The sequence below is a fragment of the Mastigoproctus giganteus genome, chromosome 1 (assembly GCF_048544385.1).
Source record: "Mastigoproctus giganteus isolate SK-2022 chromosome 1, ASM4854438v1, whole genome shotgun sequence".
NCBI classification, from domain to species: Eukaryota; Metazoa; Arthropoda; class Arachnida; order Uropygi; family Thelyphonidae; genus Mastigoproctus; species Mastigoproctus giganteus.
In genome coordinates, this window is record NC_143575.1 from 76,550,933 (window position 1) to 76,571,613 (window position 20,681).

General features: G+C 35.8%; 1 protein-coding gene across 3 annotated transcripts in view; it reads left to right on the forward strand.

The window, feature by feature from the left end:
* Mctp (multiple C2 domain and transmembrane region protein) overlaps window positions 1-20,681 on the forward strand; it is a 690,267-nt gene that overhangs the window by 150,819 nt on the left and 518,767 nt on the right. Inside the window, exon 1 of one of the 3 annotated variants that reach the window (XM_090373439.1) lies at window positions 13,484-13,528. The exons of the other annotated variants lie outside the window; for them this stretch is intronic. Coding sequence (XP_090229565.1) covers window positions 13,513-13,528 — 16 coding nt within the window. The 5' untranslated portion in view covers window positions 13,484-13,512. Of the gene's footprint in view, window positions 1-13,483; window positions 13,529-20,681 lie in introns of those variants that run through there. 3 annotated transcript variants of the gene reach the window in all.

Below are 20,681 nucleotides of genomic sequence, written 5' to 3' on the forward strand. Positions count from 1 at the left end.
GGAATTACATCGCAGCGCACACATTTTATCCATACAAGACCAGAATTATATTCACTTATTTTTTACTTTTTATTTGCTATTTAATGCATTTTAATTTACACACTTATTTTTCAAAAGGAATGGCTCATATTTCTTTATGAAGGGCTGTCCTTGGAAGAAAACGCGGCCACTGATTTTGGAGAACACTTCACATCTGCTACGGAAATTCTCCAGAAACAACCTTGTGCACTTAACTGGTATCAGAAACTTCAAACAAAGTTGCTTTTATACTTACGCACGTTTCTTTTAGTATGTGAGATCTGTAATTTAAAACCACTTAACCATATCATTCAATATTTTTAAATAATAACGAAAAATATTTTAATGTCCGAACAATAAATAACTTAAACGTTTTGGTGATCCAACTCAATATTTATGAAAATTAATCCTAATTAGTAGTATATAAATACTGTAGTCTTAAATTTTTGCGTAAATTTTATTCTTAGTATATAGTGTTTTTTTTTATTTTATTATTATTATTTTTTTATTTTCGCAAACTCGTCATTATAATAGAACTTTTTATTTATTTATTTATTTATTTATTTTTATTTCACTTTAGGGTTTCATCCACTCGTGCGATGAAAGTTTGTTAAAAGCAAGTTTGAATACTATGTTAAATTAGATGTCTAGCCATTCATCTACTCATACGAAAGGTATGATTTGAAGTTCGTTGTTTCGATGTACTTTGGCTGAATATCCTTTCCGATCAATAGAATTGAGGCTTGCACTTGAAAGAAGGATAACCACCTGGCTTAGTTCTTTGGGAGTTGAATGGAGAAGCCACTCAACTAGAACCAAATCCCAGTCGGGTGGACAGAGCACTGAGCGTTGTGGGGATCCACAAGAGACAGAGCGACTAAGTTGCTGATACCAGAAATTACTTTCACAGAACTGTGGAGTAAATAGTTGCAAGTTTAGCTGTAGAGTTGTGAGGAGCACTGAGCAACCCTGAGGAGAGCAAAAAAAAAAAAAAAAACTGTCCCGTCCCGTCAAAGGCTCCAGAGAAATCTACGAAAGTAGTCATAGCATATTTAAACGTGCAGTTTTCTCTGGAAAGAAGTTCAGCCAAGCCTTCCCTCCTCAGTTCCACGCCCTGGATGAAAACCAAACTAGTCAAAAGACTTTAAAAAGCGTTCAAGGAAAAGATCTAGATGGTCAGCAAAGTCGCTCAACGGTTTTACCCAAGCTGTTCGAAAGGACAAATAAGAAAATCGTAATAATAAAGGTCAACATATTATTCACCATAACGTTGTGTTTTGATATATTGCTGCGTTTAACAGGTTACATTAAAATACAATAATTAATAAATATATATTGAGCATTCCACTTCTGTTCTAACTCTAGACCTCTGTTTTTTAAACTTAACCTTCTCCATAATTACTGTTCTTTATACTTCAATAAAGGATTATACATTGTGTTACATATTCATTACGAGATTTATTTTTCATTCCAAAGCCGTATATCTTAATATAATCATTAATAACTATATTTTAATTTTTACTTTGTTTAACAATTTAATCATATTTTAGCGTGACATCTAATTAACTTATTTGCCTATGATTTGAAAATTACAGCCAGTTAATAATGGTCTCTTTTTTTGCCGTTGCCAACAGCGTTTAAGCGGACAAGGATCCCAAAGACGGGGGTAAATTTAATTTCAGTAATGTACACGATCAGGATGGCGCTAAAATGAGAGATCAGATGATTTCATTCCCTTGATGGCATGCAAATTATGATTCGATAAAATTAATCCACTTTATGATCTTGTTTGGATATCGTAACGGCAATCAATGCCAACTTCTTGAATGCCGCTGTTGTTATAAGGAAGAAATGTTTTCATTTAAGATTCAGTCGACTAACTAAATATATATACATCTGATGTTTTGGAAGGTTCTATAGCTTAAAGAATTGTATAAGTAGGATTTAGGCTCAGTCTACACGTAGTATTTTAAGCAAACTGGTATCGAGTGTGACGCTATGGTATTGTACTGCGCAATTTTAATAAAACGCATTGCTTCAATGGAGAAGCGAGTGCTATCTACTTAAACCAGTGCTTCTCAAACTTTTTTGGATCACCGCCCCCCTAAAAAAAAAAGCCCTCCCCAGGGCTTTTTTTTAGCCCACTAATATAAAGTGAAGCTAAATAACTGAAATGAATATTTGTGTTTGCCTCCAAAAACGTAAATGCAGCCCTGCATGTATGTGTGTGAATTATAAGGAAAACTATTTACTGCACTTTATTCCTTCTTCGTTAAAAAATTACAACTACATAAATAAAGTGAGTTATAGTCACTTAAATTAAGTCATGCAAATTAAAGTTAATTACATAAATAAGTCAAGATATTAATGGAAATAGTTAATTATATTTTAATATTTAATGCGATGGATGAGCTTGGTGGAGATTTATTAGCTTATCAATATTAGGTTTAATATATGTAAGTAGAAGTCGTAAATCGTCACGTTTAACAACATCCAGACAATTTCTTTGTTTTGTCAGCAATTGAGATACAGCACTGAAACCGGTACCACCAAATACGGAAAGGTCAGGGAATGACCACCGCATATCCCCGGAGCAATATGGCCTTAGTTGCTAATGCTCCTAAAAACCAAATAACAAACAAAAACAAACTGAAACCGGTTTCGACTAAATATGATGTTGGAAAAGAAATAAGTAATTTTTTTACAATTCCCCAAAATGCAGGATTAATGGTCAGGGATTTATTTTCGTAACCAATATTCCTGATATGAATTTTGAAATTTTGGCTTCAGTTCAACTTCATTTTGTAACTCAATCAATTCTTCTACAAAACGTTCACCATCGTCATTATTTAAATAACCCAATCTGGAATTTTCGAATTAAGGAGATCTTCGAACCTTTCCTGCATATCTCTGTGCAACATTTCTAGATGATTACAAAAAGTTAGTTTCATCAGCTATTTTTTCTTTTTTCTCTATTTCCAACAGATTTGGAAATTGATACAATTCACGTCGTCCTACGTTGCGCATTAAAAGCTTTAATTTTGAAATAAATGGTGAAATTTGAGTTTGCCTTAATAAGAGTTACATCTTGTCCTTGTAAATTTATTGAGTTGAATCTAGTAAATAAATTTGCAAGATAAGCAATATCAGTTTTCATTTTCTTGAGGTCATTACTAAAGTCGTTGTTCCTATCTTCAAAAACTCGACAACAGTATCAAAGAGTTCATAAAATCTGTTGAGACAGCTGTCTTTTGACAGCCACCGAACCTCGGAGTGAAGTAGCAATCGTTCAAAATCTGCACTGTTTTGATGACAAAGCTTTCGAAATATACGATCATTCAAAGAATGTGCTTTAATTTTGTTTATAGCAGTAATAATAGTTTGTAGAGAATTGTGCAGTTGATCACCAAGTTTTTTCACAACTAAATGCTGATGGTGAATGACACAATGAACAGTAATAATATTTGGCATAGCATTTTTTAAATAAGCCATAAAACCCTTGTAACGGCCAGTCATTGATGGTGCTCTATCCGCCCCCTGTTGCCCCTTTCATGCCTAACGCCCCCATGGATAATTCAAGCGCCTCCGGGGGGGCGATATCGCCCACTTTGAGAAGCACTGACTTAAACTGTATGCTGGGGCAGGTTCGGATATAAAGCACTGTTTTTCAGACTGGCACACATAAATTGCCTCAGTATTGTGTTACTATGACCAAAAAAAAAAAAAAAAAAAAAAAAATATATATATATATATATATATATATAAATTAAAGAAATAAGAAACACGAAATATCATTTCCGTAAATTAATATTTCAAAATGCCTATTTAAAAATTTTTAATGCTCCCAAGCGTGGGGGCTACTTTCAGACGGCATTCAGTTGAGCACATAAGCTAAAACGGTGTTTGAAATCTCATAGAAGCACGTGTATAGGCTAAGTCTACAGTGCATTGAAATCCCGATAATTAAACTAGATGAATGATGGACAAAACTCAGCCCGTGATTGCATTTCAAGAACAAAAAATAAAAATAATTAAAAGTAAAATTCTGACGAATAATCGTTACGTTCTTATAAAAATATTAAACAATTTTTATTATTTATAATACAACTGATACTTTTTAATACGAAAATATAAATGGAAAGATTTTCATCTCATAAAAGTAACTCGCGGTATTTGGTTTCGTTTCGGACAACAACAGAACGGCGTTGTGCTTAGCCGAGTGGTTAAATTTAGAGTGTACAGCATTTGCGCGAACCGTGGTTCAAGCCCGCCTGATTGTTATAACATGGTTAACGATTGTATTCATTGGCCAAATGGTCCTCTGACGTAGTGGTCGTGACAGAGTATAAACAGAACATTTTCATAAATCTTATATTTTTTTATATATAATAATAGTGACCGCCGCAACACAGGTACTTGCCTAGTTTGATTCCATTGGACAGTTCAGTTTGTACGGTCATTAATGGTAAATAAATAAAAGAAATATAGTATTGATAATGCGGCTCGCAAATATATATTTTTTTTTCTCTCCCGAATTGACCCTTGTGCCAGAAAGGTTTCTCACCATTGAACTAGATTAACTGTGGACTTAACATTTTATTAATACGAGTATTTTGAAATTAAATGCTGATTGCTTGATCGTACTATGACATTGCTTACGATAACCTCCTTATCCATCGAGCCAAATGTTGATACGATGCTAGATTCAAAAGCAGGAATGTGTTCATAAAGTGGAATACATTCCTGCTTTTGAATGTGTTCATAAAGTGCTAAGAGTGCGATCTGTCATCGCTGTAGTCCTAGCATTGCTTGTCGAGAGCAATGGCATAACTAAGAGTTAACGCATCTCAGTTCGTTTGATTGTTACTTAAGTTTTCAGTTAAAATAAAACACCTAGTATATGAGCACATTTCACTCAGATGAATACTAACCACAGAATTTGTTGTTAATTTGTATCGTTATAGCACAGATGTGAGTGAGGATCAAAATTATTTCTCTCTGGGTCTTTAATAACAGTAAACTAGCCCGACTAGTCAACAAATTTTTACATAAAGTTATCCAATTCTAAAACGAAAGAATTTCTTACCATTTTCACTGAGTAATCACAGCAATTTTTCTTCCTGTTCATTAGAAGCATATCAGATGTTAAACCAGCTACCTGTAATTTAACTAACTAGCTAAATTAAAACAAGCCCCCTTTAATTTAGCTTATTAGAATTCTCTTTTTGGATTAAGTCACAATGAAATGGTGGCTATATATTTCTTTAATTTTGAACCCATGTTTTGATAGGATGTTCGAAGTATGAACATTCTGTCATGTGAATCGTATGTGTTTTTTTTTTTTTTTTTTTTACTATGAAACAACCGATTCCTTAGTTTCCTTGCCATAGTATAGACGCAGGCGTCGATTCATCAAGCGGTTAAATAGAACTGACCGTTTCTTTTTAAATCTTTCTTATATAGAGATGTAAAGTGTCCATTGTAGACGTATGATGAGAGTTTGCTTGCCGTTGCACGCAGAAGCGCAACTTCGAATTTTCATTCCCCACGCAAGTCGATTCGAACGCTCCCGTCTTTTTCATCATCATCATCAGCCATTTTCAATCCACTGCAGGATGAAGGCCTCTCCAGCAACTTTCCAGTTCCTTCTGTTTTGAGCACTGGCCATCCATTTACTACTCAGAAACTCATGAATTTCATCTATCCATCTCCGCCTTTGTCTTCCAGGTTTTATTCTAGCTCCTCTTGGGTACCATTCTGTTATTTTCTTAGTCCATCTGTCATCATGTCTTCGAGCTATGTGTCCTGCCCAAGACCATTTTAGGTCTTTAGTTTTGATAAGAATGTCCTTTACTTGAGTTTGCTGCCTAATCCATGTGTTTCTCTTCTTATCTAACAGTCTGATTCCCAATATAATTCGTTCCATTCTTCGCTGTGTAGTTCTTAGCTTCTCTTCCATTCTTTTGGTGAGTGCCCAAGTTTCACTTCCATAAGTCATGGTGGGGAGTATACATTGGTTCATTATTTTACGTTTCAGACAAACTGGGATATTGCTCTTCAGTATGTGACTATATTTCCTGAATGCTATCCATCCAAAATTTATTCTTCTCTTGACTTCCAGCCATTTATCATTATTACAGCTAATAACTTGTCTCAGATAAGTATATGACTCCACCTTTTCAATTACTGCTCCTTCAATCATTATTTCCCTTTCCGTGGCATACTTGTTCATCATTACTTTTGTTTTAGCCATATTCATCTTTAGTCCAAAATCCTTACTAACTGTGCATAACTGATTAAGATTTTCCTCTAATTCTTTGGGATCGTGGCTTATGACCACAATGTCATCTGCAAATCGTAAATGGTTTAGGTACTCTCCGTTCACATTGACTCCTTTCTGCGACCAGTCTAATCTTCTGAAAGCTTCCTTAAGGGCAGCAGTAAACAGCTTCGGAGATATTGTGTCTCCTTGTCGAACTCCTTTCTCGATTTTAAATTTGCTACTGTCTTTGTCTAGTCTAATAAAGGATGTAGCACTCTCATATATTTTCTTCAAAGTCATAATATATGGAGTATCTATGCCTTGTCTTTCCAGTGCCCGAAACATTGCCTTATGCTGTATGGAGTCAAATGCCTTTTCATAATCCACAAATGCCAGGCATAATGGTATTTTATATTCATTTGCTTTCTCCATTAGCTGTGACATTACGTGAAGGTGATCCATAGTTGAGAATCCTGTCCTAAAGCCAGCTTGCTCTTTCGGTTGATTCTCATCAAGTATTCTTTCTAATCTGTTAGTAATGACCCTTGTGAACAACTTGTAGATATGGGATAACAAGCTAATTGGTCTATAATTTCCAATTTCTGATTTATCTCCTTTCTTATGCAGCAAAACTATGATTGCATTATTCCACTGCTTAGGCATCACACCTTTTCTAATGCACTTTGTGAAGAGCCTTGCCAGTTTTTGTGTTATGTCTCTTCCTCCCAATTTTAACAACTCTACAGTAACTTCATCTTCCCCCGGGGCTTTCCGATTCTTCATTTTCTTCAATGCATGTTCTACCTCATCAGGAAGAATATCGGGTATGTCGTATGTGTTGCTACTTTGCAATCCATGTTCCCCACTGCTGGTGTCATTCCCTCGCTCCTTGTATAATTCTCTATAGTAGTCTTCTGCTATTTGAATTATGCCTTCTCTGCTGTTTATAGGTACACCATCGCTATTCTTCAGTTTCAGTATCATTTGTCTTTCTGTATTACTGCTCATGGCTGCTGATTTAAATCCTTTGTTTTCCCTTAATGCTTGTTTTACTTTTCTTGTGTTAAATCTTCTTATGTCCTCTCTGAGTCTCTTTCTAATGGCTTTGCATAACTCAGTATACTCAATTTTCTCCCTGTCAGTGTTTTTCTTGCTCTTCATTTGTCGTCTGTGGTTCATCATGACAAGTGTTTCTTGACTAATTTTTTCTTCTTTGGATTTCTGTTTCCCTATAGGTTTCTTGGGCTTTATCACTTTCAGAAAGTTGTAATATTCCTCGTCGATATCTTGGTCCTGAGCAGTCTGCAGAAGCTCAAACTTGTTCTTAAGTTCCAGTACATACTGCTTTTTCTCCTCCTCTGTTATTTCAAAGACCTTTGTATTATTTACTCGAGTCAGTTTTTTCCTTTCCTTTCCTACATCTATATCAAGTGTACATCTTACCATTCTGTGATCACTTCCAACATTTACCTTATTCAGGACGGTAACATCATTCACAATATATCTTCTGTTAGTGAGGATGAAGTCGATTTCATTAGTTATTAATCCATTTGGACTCTTCCATGTCCACTTTCTGTTCACCCTTTTCTTGAAAAAAGTGTTCATTACTGACAGTCCTTGAGATTCTACAAATTCCACAAGTCTTTCACCTCTTTTATTTCTTTCACCAATTCCAAAATTTCCTATAGTTCCTCTTTCTGCGCTGTTTTGCCTTTTTCCAACCTTAGCATTGAAGTCCCCCATAATAATAGTGTAGTGGGTTTTCTGCTCATCTAGAAGACTCTCAATTTCAGTGTACATTTCTTCAACCTCTTCATCATCATGGCTCGACGTTGGTGCATAAATCATTATAATCTTTAGCTTGTACCTCTTCGAAATCTTGAGTATTAGTCTTGACACCCTCGGTGATGTACTTTTGAATTCCAAAATGTTGTTTTTAAAATCTTTATGGACCAGAAACCCAACTCCACCTTCACTCCTTTCACTGTTTCCATTGGTGTACAGCAGATTTCCACTTGATAAACTTATAAGTGATTCATTTCTTCTTCTTGTTTCAGCCAAACCGATGATATTCCAATTCACATTTTATAATTCCTTTTCCAGCTCTAATATCCTGTCTTCACCGATGAGTGTTCTTACGTTATAACAGGCCAAGTTCAGTTTCCGTGCATGGCAGCCTGGTCGTACCCAGAGATTCTTAGCACCCTCTGCTTCCACTCTAATCCTCTCGCTGCCGTAAGAGGGAGAGTGAAAGCTGCTGGGGACTGAGGGCCATTTGTTTCGTCGTGCTTTCATATTGCTGGAGGGGTTGGTCTTTTCCTCTTCATGCTGACCAGGCATCTTGAAGAGAACCACTCTACACGTTCGTTGCCACCTAAGTGACGTAACAGGGCTTACCATCGAGAAGGTGTGCATGAGTGGATTTTAGGGAGGCAGGGCAACCGGACTTCTCCTAAATCTTCTGTAATAGAGAGATATTGGATCCATCAGTGTTTTAGGCTGAGTGTCTGATAACACACAGGATACCTGTTCCCCTCTAAGCCCCCCGTCTTTTTAACAACCATTTTATACCTAACCGCAGAGCCTTTCTGACTGTTCCCTCTGCGCTATGGTAGTTTCGCCGTTGTTTGCAAGTCATTGCCATATTCTGTATACAGATCCGTATACCGCAACTCCAAGCCGTCCTGCGAAATAGTTATGGACGCACGTTTCCTTTTATCGTTCATTCAACCAGCACGTGCTGCTAGCCATACAACATGAAATTTTAAATTTATATCTGTTTTAGAGGTGGCTTCCCTTTTTCCATCTGCTAAATGCCTTTTAAGAATTACTTATGAGATAGCTTTCCTAAGCGTTACCGTGTGCGTTTCAAAGAAAATGTTTGGATTTTCAACCGTCATCTCACCTATCGTTCTTTCTCACGAATATACAACTTTTACGACCGTCAGCGTTGGGGAATGGATTTTCAGATTTGTGTTTTTCTGAGTTTCGATGTCTTGTGTTTTATTGCAGTTTTCTGGGTAAAGCTGTGGATAAATCATTCTAATTGCATTGCATACGGTCCGAATTATCGTAGTGTGTAAGGGACAATTTGCCACAAATGTGTACGGTCAGAACTATGCTTAGTTTTACAGAGTAAAGAGAGCGTGTTTGTTTGATAGAGAATAGTTTAATTTTTCTTCGAGGATTGTTTTAATTTTTTTTTACAAGAATAGTGTCAGGTGTTCGAAAGAAACTGACGTCGTTTATAAATTCTGTACTGTCGTACTTCTGTAAGGAACCGCGTCTTGATGATGACGTAAAAAGAAGTAAATTACCATTCTTTAACAAGTCGTATCAGTTCATAAAATTTTGTAAAACAGTTACTTTATTTTATATATTTTTTTAGATTGCATTAGTATTGCTATACCTTTTTTTTTTTATCCAAGGATTTTTGAATACATTTGAATAAATTATAATCAGACCCATAAAGAGTATCATTTATTCTGAACTCAGAAAAAAATTTCCTATTTAGGGAGGGGTCAGCTTTTTTTTTTTTTCTGTTATTTGCGCAACATGAGATTGCATTATTGTGCATGAACATCGCGGCATTTCGACTCACCAACACAGGTCATCCTGTAATTCAGGATTGGTTTTAATAGTTCAGCTGTAACGTGATTTTTCGGCAATGACAAACTAATTCAATTTTGAAATAATTGTTTCACATTTGAAAGTTAGTCTTTAGTTTTTGTTGGTTACACGTTGGGCATTGACTATTCGGATATTTCGGTTTTTTTTTTTTTTTTTTTTTTAATTTTTATATAATCTTAAAGTGCATCTTATTTAAACGAAATTTTTTTTTTATCCCAGCCAGAGTGAATACTTTTAGAGGGTGAAAGTCCCTCGATTTCATTTTAATTTTACTTCTCCCTTAATTATTTGATGCATTTTTCCTTGCTAGAAATATCGTTTAGGATAATCCAGATTATTTAGGTAGATTCTGGTCGATTTACAAAAATTAAATTCAATAAATATTATATTGCTTTTAAGAGCGTGCATTATATATTAATTATATCTTCACAATTGTTTCTCATATGCTACAGTATTATGGATTTGTCACGTGCCACTCATTTGGAGAGGTCCGGGTTCGAATCCCGACAGACTGGAAAAATTCGTAATGGCTTCTTCAGTGGGAGGTCTAGTTAGTTGATGTCACGCAAGCGAAGTAGGGGTTTTTAGCCCATTCAACCCGTGAACGTACTTGTACAGTCATAATATACATTAAAAAATAAAACAAAAAAACAAACACGCACACACACCTATCATCATAGGAACCGGTATAAATCATCAAAATAATTGACGGGCCAAGAAAATACCCTAAAATAGGGGTTCTCAAACTTTGTGATACCGCGACCCACACCCCTTCCTCCATGAGTAAAACTAATGATTATATTGAGATTAAAATTGGGCAATAAATAAATAAATATCCCAATCACTTTGATAGCTAATATTATTGGAAACAAAAAAAATATATCAAATTTGAAATCGTGTAGTAAGAAATGTAAATACGGTTAACTATAGAACAGCCATCAAATAAAACCACGACTGCACCTGCCAACACAACGATAAAAAGAGAAAACCTAATATCATGTGAACGGGAAAAAGGGCTTCTCTTAGAGTTTCGTTGATGAAGCAAGTGTTAGTATTATATCTGAGATTTAACCCTCATTTTTACTTTGAACTAAGGCGATTTTTTATGAATTACACATTCGACCGTATCCAGCTGCCAACCCCCCATCTACACGCTCTCATAAATTAATAATAACCCACTTTTACATTAATATGAAAAATCAATTCCTTATATACTTAATTAAAAGGTATCAAGTGCGCAGGGAATTACAGGGTAGTCATTTTAAGAGTAAACTCGCATTATATGTATTAAGTACAACGCTAGTTTTGCATTCAGGTGTACAGTTTGTTACAATGCGTGTTTGAAGTCGTATGCTTCATTACTGGTGAATAAAAATAAAGCCATGTACCTTCGAGCAACGTGTTTTTTTTTTTGTGCAATCTTACTTGGAAATGAAGTCTTACAGTGATGTTAGCAAAAAATTGTTGAAAAATTCCTTAACTCTAACCGTCCATGCAAAGATGCAGTTTTCAAGATAATAAAGAAGTTTTGTAAGTGTGGATCATTTCGGAATGAGGAACATCAAAGGAGGAGAATTCTTACACAACACCTTAGATGACATTAAACAAACATTTTGCAACCTCTAAACAAATATCTGCAAAAACTCTATTCAAACTGGGATATAACTTGGTTCTGCTCAGACATCAAATTTCAGCTCATTTCACTGTAAGAAAACACTTAACTTTTTCCATACCGAATTCACAGTTGGGTATAGGTTTAAATTTTAGGATAATGTTAAAAGATTATGCTAGTTAAAAAGTTAACTTCACCGTTAAGGTATTGAAATTTTGGATAAAATTTATTTCGCTGACGAAACGTGGATTCACCTTGTTGGATACGTCAACAGTCAAAATTGGGGAATATGGGGGAGCTGAAAATCTGGACATTTTTGCGAAACCTCTTTCGTGCAAAAATTCGGTGTGGCATATTTCAAAGGAGGATAGTTGTACCAATATTTTTGGGAAAAACTGTCACTTCTGATGTTTACCATCGGTATCATAATGCAGTTTATTGCATTATGATGCTTATGATATTATTTGGTCTCCACAAGAGGAATATCTTTCTCACAGACTTCAGTGAATTCAAATTAAATCGCCTTTCCTTTCACCGTCGAAACTATGAAGCTCTTTGCCGTCACTTCAGAATCGTCTTTTCACTCCGGACGACAACTTCATGGGTCGCTTTTTGTTTACAGTGTCATGAATTTTATTATAGATTCTCCATCTCTTCTCGAACAAATACCTTTCCCTAATCCCACTTGAATGCTCGTTGTAAAACTAATTTCTCAATGCTTGTGTCCCTCTTACTCAACACTTATTTGGCAGTCATCTGTTCCGTTTCCTATAGGTATTAAATAATCTGCGTGCCCTATGGATGAGAACTTTATAAATAAATAAATCACTCGCGGTCTTTGGAAAATTGTTTGCCGTCCGGATACAGATCGCGGTTCGCCAATTGGTGATCCCTGCTGTTGTGAATATATATCTTATTTGTCGCGGGGGTGTGTTCCGTCGTACGTATGTTCTTACATATGCTGTGGTCGGATTGCCATGCCGTGAACTTAAACCCGAAGCGAGCTCCGCTTTTTCCTGTATAAATCATATGCTTGATCTCATGTAGCATGAGGGTTCTGCAGAAACCGGAGACTTCGCTTCCAATGCTCATCATAGCTTTTCGGTTATTTTCTTTCTATGATTGGAGCTATATCTAAAGCATTTTATTGTAGTATTGAATCCCAAGCCACAGAGAATATCTCTCTCTCTCTCTCTCTCTCTCTCTCTCTCTCTCAAACTGGCCTGTGTTGGTTGTAGAATTACTGTGCCTGCTCAGTGTACTGATTATAATTTTTCTCTAGTTATAAGGTTATCGGTCGTATTTTTATGAGGAAATTGCATCTACATGAAATTGCATCTACATGATTTCTACATGAAATTCCATCTGGAGAAATGCAAAATTTTTACATCAAAATCGATCAGAGACCAAAGCAGAAAATATAGATCATTGTCCCCTCCCCACTGCGGCAAGTCCTCAAAACGAGCCACTCGTGCTGTTTAACATCCATATCGAACCAATCGCCCTCTCCCTACGATGGCAGAACTGGCAGTATAGTAGTTTTGTTACTGTAGAGAACTAAACACTAAAAATAGTAACATTGTACACTGGCGTTGTAATTCTTTTTTGGAATATATAACGAAAATAGTTGGCGCAGCATTCATAACTACCAGTTCAGCCATTTTCATTCAGTAAATTGTTTAGCGTAATGGGCTCGCTTTCCAACGTTGTTCACATATGTGTGTTGTGTACCTTCTGTCGGAACGGTTGTAGTCATCGCTAATCACGTACACACCGCACAACAGCGCATGCGAAATGAGAAGCAAATGAGAGAACAAAACTTTGCATTACGAAACATTCCGAAATAAATGCTTGACCTCTGTGCAGAACTCGTTAACGAGATGTAAGCGGCTTAGGTGATGCAAAACAGGTGGACTTTCCTTCTCAGAACGAAAAGTAAAATGTTCTTTCCATGAAGTCGCTCTGTTCGTGTTCCGGTGTTGTCTTCTCGATGTGCTGTTTGAATTGTAAGTTTTGCGAAATCTTATTTACAGTAGTTCGCTCTTAATATTATTTAGAATTGCATTTAACTCATTTGTGTTATGTCGAATTCTTCTTTGCTTCTTCGATTTTGGGTGTAAGCAGTGAAATTGTTTTGTGAAAAAAGTGGTACGTTGGTGTTGATTTGAGTTGTTAAGATAATTTCATCAAAGCAGTTAAATTTACACGCTTTGCTTTGCTTTGCGGCCTTACAAAAAAAAAAAAAAAAACCACCATCCACAAAAGAGTACACTTAACTGTAATGCAGGAATATCTAGAAAGGAGTGCATTTATACTTCAATAAGGTGGTAGATGACTTTCATCAACCGGTGAAATACCACCACTTTGCTTATTGGAGGCTTGAAGTGGTGAAACCCATGTTTAGTCTCTAGAGTAAAGTTTCCGGCATCCCCTCGCCCCATACTTCTCCTTCAACCCATGCACAGTACTAAGTACTATAGGTTTTGATACCTTTCGTGTTTGGGGTTTTCATAAAAAAAAAAAAAAAAAAAAAGTGAGTAATAAGAAATTTCAGAAATTACTGAACTTGAAGACATGACATGACTTGGTTGGTTTGTTATGTGAGTCGTCTCTTCTGCTTCCCCCCCCAAATTAATATCCAGTTTTGTTTATGGTAGGTACTTAACAGTAATATTACTGTTAACCCCTGGCCTTGTGGTCGTGAAGGGTGACATTGCAATGTATCCATTGTATTATTATTATTGCAATAAAGATTTCTTAATTTGGATTGCATTTCGCATAATTATTCTCATTTAACTTTAAGCATTTGATGACTTTGCGGATAACTGCCTATTTTTATTTAAGATGCTTCTGATAAAATTATTCTTAATTATCAAAATTCAATAATCGTTATATCGCACTTCCTTTCGTTTACGCTAATAAAGAAATAAATCTTAATGATCCAACACCTAACAAACAAATAAGCAGCAAAAAAAAATATTGCTGTAAAGTTGATGAAAACATTGTCCACAAAAGATAAAGGTATTCAAATGTACATTTGTACATGTAAATATTTGTACATTTTTATTTGTTTTGTATTGATAAGACAGCATTGTGACAGACACCAGTGGGTAGTAGCAAAAACATTAAACAGCTTTATTCCCTAGTTATGTTTATTGAGACGAGCATATATCGATGTGAAAATAAACAAGTGTATGATAATATGGCAAGAACTAAAATTATATAACCTTTGTAAAACTTTCAGGAAACAACACAGAAAGGTAAATGAAACCAAATGTTATGAACGTTGAATTTGATTGGATACTATGATGTGGTTACAAAGGAACTGGATGCAAAAAATAATTTTTATATGATATATATACTTAGATTTCAGGAACGTTTTTTGATACTGTTGCACATGGAAAACAACTGTTACAAATTGGAGAGAATGGTATTAAGGGCAAGTTGCTACAATGGATAAAAGGGTGGTTGAGTGGGAGACAGAGGGTGATAATCAATGGACGCTACTCTTCGTGGACTAATGTTATTAGTGGAGTCCCACAGGGTTCGGTGTTGGGCCCACTGTTTTGTATATTTATCAATGATATTGACGAAGGTATATCAGGCTAAATGTCAAAGTTTGCAGATGATACAAAGGTTGGCAGGGTTGTTAATGACAGTGTTGTTACTGCAACAGGATCTAGAAAATTTGGGCAGATGGGTTGAGAAATGGCAACTGAAGTTTAACCTTGGCAAATGCAAAGTACTGCATATGGGTAGAAGTAACCCCAGAGGAACGTACCGACTGTGTGGTACTACACTTAGGGTGGTAGAAAATGAAAGACCTGGGAGTGATTGTGCAGTCAGATATGAAGTTTTCTGAGTAATGCAGACAGGCTGCAAGAGCGGGTCAATGATATATAGGAATTATGCTAGCAGGGAAAAGGAGGTGATTATCCCTTTGTATAAGGCAATGGCAGGCCACGTCTTGAGTACTGCGTATATGTCTGCAGGCCTCATTTTAGGAAGAATGTAAATTTGCTTGAGCGTGTACAGAGAAGGGCAACAAGATTGGTGAGGAGAATGAAGAGGCTTAAGTTCTGCAAATTGCAGCGGCTGGAGACTAGGCACCCACGAGGTGATCTGATTGAGGTGTATATGGCCTTGAATGGGTTGAGCATGCTGAATTCTGATGGGATTCTTCCACTTGCTCAGATTGCGAACCTAAGGGGGCATAAATTCAAATTGAGGAAAGACAGTTCTCGAATAGATGTGCGGAAACTTGCCTTTAGCCAGCGGGTGGTTAATTGCTGGAACAAACTTCCATCTGTCGTTGTGGAAGTTGATAGCTTAAATAAATTTAAGGAGGAACTGGACAAACGTTTAGAGGGAACGGGTTGTGTGAATTTAATTTTTTATTTATTTTATTTTTTGGCTGATGCTACACAAGCTCATACCCTTGCTTTCTTGCACCACGTGGCTCTATTACTATTAAAGGCATTTTAGTATTAAATTCTGAAACAGAATTCATTTTTACATCAGGTTTAATATAAGGTTTAACAAGCAGTTCGGTATTCAAAGTTTTTTCTTTCCTTTTTGTTTATAAAAAAAAATACATATGGGACTGTTTATTCAAAGAATAATGATCTATCAGTTTGTATTTTTACTGTCCGTAGCCAGGCACACGTGGCCTAGAGGAGCAAGAGTTGTTTATTGGAATATTTATTTTATTCCTCTACTGACCAGTGGTTCCCAACCGGTGTGCCGCGGCGTTTTTCAAGTATGCCTCGAGATTAGGAAAAATTCCATCAAAGTTCGATGGCAATCGCTATTTCGGTGTGCCATTATTATTAGTCTTAACTTAGTGTGGCTTGAGTGACAAAATGTTTGGAACCACTGCTCTATTCTAATACAGCGAATTTCCACAGTAGCAGCTGTTGAGGAATTCTGAAATTTCTGCTACATATCCACAGTTGACTCGTCTTCTTGGAACTGCCAGTACGCTATGGATTTGACAAAAAAAAAAAAAAAAAAAAAGAGAGAGCGAGCGAGCCACGCACTTCTTTGAAAATATGACGTATCTACACCAAAAACACTCTATAATAACACTCCGGGTGCCGTATTCTTGAACGGCTCCTTAACTACGTTTAGGAGTCGTTCAAGAATTTATTTGTATTGTTTGTTTGTTAGGTGTTGATACTTTCAACAGGGAGCCTTTCAAAAATACGGCACCATCCCTCATCTATGTTAAACTGCGTTAGCAGAGACTCTACGGCTTAAAACTACCACGTGGTGTAACAGTGTTATTAATTTGTTTTAAATCATCGTTATGAATAAATTTTCGCATTACTGAGTGTATGCGATAAGTCTTGTTGTTGTTGATGTAGTAGAAGTTACTTTATTAATCACATTTGTTAGCTTTCTATGCACAGCATTTATCGGGGCTTTTTTTTTTTTTTTTTTTTTGTCTGATTGATTACAGAAACCTTCCTAATTTCTGCTCTTTCAGCTATAAGACTGGATAAAACCAACGCCTTACTAAAATGTGGTATTCGAGGTATTCCTGGAATAGAATACCTCGGGTAAACGCCTCGCTTCCGAGGTAAACATTTTATATATGCATTAAATGATGGCATCTGCTGTGACAGACACTTCCTCAGTTTGCTTACGAGCTCTTTCTTGGTTATACCCTAATCTCCATCTAGGTAATGTTCGTGTGCATGTGAGTAGATAAAATGCACATGTAATCAGCTGTTTCATCGATATGAAGAAATAGCATCCCCTTCCCCGTTCTGTATTGATGTTTTTAATCAGCTGTATATGATGTCAGGTGTAAACATTTTTTAATGTATTCAAATTGTTAATTTTGTGTCATATTTGTAAATTCATAGTTTTGTTCAAGTAACTTATGTCGCTGTTTTTTGTTCAAGTAACTCATGTCGCTATGATTTAAGCTGGTGCTTTCTTGCTCTACTTGTGTTTCCGGTATTCAACGTTACCGGCAAAAACTATTTCAGAACCCTACTCTGGAGTTTCATTGCTCTGAGATCGATGAATAAGATGTGTGATTGCAAGAAGACGAGACGGCTTGACACACGCACAACGACCATTGATTTCTTAAACATTTTTTAAAGATTGAAAATAGATTTTTAAAAGAAAAAAAATTACTTTGTGGCCAGATTTTTACGTACTTCTCTCGAATTGTTTTACGATTCGACAGGAGTTAAAGGAAAAAAAAAAAAAAAAAAAAACTTACGTGTAATAAAATAAGACATCAAAAGTACCAAAGCGGACAATTGTGTTAAAAATAATTGTACAGGTGACCCCCGCTTAACACTATTTTTTTCCGGAAAAACAGAGCGCTAAGTGAATCCACGCTAAGCGAGTCCGGCATTCCCATAAGGTAATATACGTATTTGTGAGTTGCGGTCGGTGCCATAGGATATTTCCTAATCAATAATAAACGGTAGTGAAAAGATGCACAAATGTCGGTAAAAATATTTAATATTCAAATATTTGTACATGTAAAATATTCTGCATTACATACGTATATAATTATGTGGTAACTACTTACGTATCAAAATTAAACTTAAACTTCCAATTAAAATCGTGAATTTAATTGATCTAAATTGATTTAATTTAATTGATAAATTTAATCAAGAAAAATGTGTTGATTTTGGGTTGAACTTTGGCTCTCTTCCAAATAAACTAAAAGGGGTATTAATTTTAAATCCCCCGCAGTGTTACCACCCAACAATAAAGTCAACCGATCCTTCGCCGCTTTGAAATCTGGCATGTTTTTTTTCTTCTTTCAGTATGAAACTTCTTTTAGGCATTCGTTTCCACCAAAGTCCTGCTTTATCTATGTTAAAAACTTGTTGAGAAGTATAACACATAATACCCCTCTTCAATAATTTTAACAAGTTCTTTTTTGAAAGTTTCGGCTCCTTGATCTGCACTCGCGGTTTCTCCCTGGATTTTAAATCTATTCAACCAGCCCTTACTAGTTTTAAATGGTTCCACATTTTTTTTTTTTTTAGGTGAGTTTTCTTCAGATCATTATATTGGCTAATCTCTCTCTCTCTCTCTCTCTGTCTTTTTTATAATATTTAACTTAACTTAATTCTGCATTGGATATTATCTTCAATAAAATTAGTTAGTCTTTCCATTTCAATCCTAATAGCAGGCCTAGCCCTCGTTGCTTGCAATGGAACAGCTATCTTTCCCGCTGCTAAAATTAATTCTTTATTTATTTATTTTTTATAATCGTTCTTACAGTTAAACTTGCAAGTTCTAAATCCTCTTGTCTTTGACCGGAATCGATTCGCTTCAAAACGTCTAATTTAATTTTCAAATTCAGTCTTTTTCTTACATTTATAGTCTTCGTACTGCGCCCAGACGTTGTTGCTTTTTCATTCTTATCCGCCATTATTAACTCTTCGAAAATGTAACTGCGTTGGTTGCATTAATTACGATACAATGTTCAAGTAAACTGTCCGTTTCGCACGATGTCTAATATTGTACTGAGTGATGACTAGACTTCGGATAAATGCATATAACGCAAATATTGCAAGCAATATATTTGATCGTTTTTTAAAATGTTGATTTCGGAACTACGTAACAAGTGACTGTACTGCAATTAAATTAGCGTGCGAGAAAATTTCTCAAGTCGGCGTGGGAAACGTTTTAATGCTGTTTTGCTATTCATTTTCAAGCTATTGGCTCCATCAAATGAAACGATTTCGTTAAATATGCCAAAAATGCAACCTGTAAAAGAGCGTTATAGTGATCTGTGACAGTATTATAGTCAGATACGGGTTATAATATATGAACAGCGTTATAGTAAAGCGAATCGCGTTATAATGGGGATCTGCTGTATACATAAACGAGTCGGTTTTTGTAACCAGAAGAAATGTGAACACTTCGGTACCTCTTTTTCGTATTCAAAAAACATGGGGCATTATTGATGGCGTAGCCGTTTGTTTTTGTCACAATTCTTTGTAGAGAAATACTGCTGAAACTAGGGTTGCGCAAAGTTTAAAATACTCAAGTGAGTAGAAAATTATTCTGCCAATTTAAAAGGACGCATCAGTTAAAAAACAAAACTTTAATTATCCATTATTAATTTTATTTACACTTAATCTTGCCTAATTTTTTTACTTTTCCATTTTTTGTTCATTTATGGGTTTTATGGTTAGTTTTTAAGATTAATGAGACAATTTCAGTGTACTCAATTTTTTTTTCATAAACGTCTGTGCTCTAAAAGAAAGTTTTCTGATCATTTAAACTTCCGGGATATTTATTTACTAGTAGTCAGTCGTGAGGGGAGAGCTGTGGTCCATCTGATGTTTCTTCACTTGATGTTGCCGTTGCCGAAGGTTTAACCTTCTTAGCCATATAGAAACGCATATTACATACGTAATATTGTGATTCTGACGCTATGCAACAGACTCTTGCCGTTTCCCATCTCATGACCTCTTATTTCAGCGTCATTCGGCGAACATTCACCACTGATTTATCCCCCCCCACCTCCGAAAACCTGCAGACGTTAGACGGTGACAAAGCAAGTTCATCGTACTACCCCTACAATCTTTGCTGTCTTGGACGTCAGACTCCGCTGACCGCCGTTTTCAAGGAGACGGCAGAAGTCACGTGATGCTCCACCATATCGTACAGCAGGGACCGGCAACCTTTTCAATCATATGAGTTACTTTAAAAAATACGTCTCGAGATTGATCTATCAGATTTTTTTAACAAGTAAATCTCTATCTGAAACACGCTGTTTGATTTGAGAATTGTTTTAATATTTTTAATTATTAAAAACCTCAGGTAGGTCCATAAACTTCCAGATAAATTAATTAAGGCAAGTAATTAATGAGACTTCTGGCATTGGTGTTCTCCATAAAATTATATTTTTCTATCTGTGTACCACGATCGACCATTCCCCTGCCCCTCTCAGGCAAATGGTCTGGTACGCAGCGTGTTACTTTGGATGCTTGGTAACTTAACTTTAAAGTGAAAAATTGTTGCACGTTAGGCAAATCCTCATTTTGTATTTAGCAGTGAGTAAACTAACTGATCTAATTGAAAAGGAACTTCGAGTTACCTCGATATTGATAAATAGAACTTTAAATAAATAGCAATATATTTTTTTCCCTAGTGTGTTATATTTCAAGTATT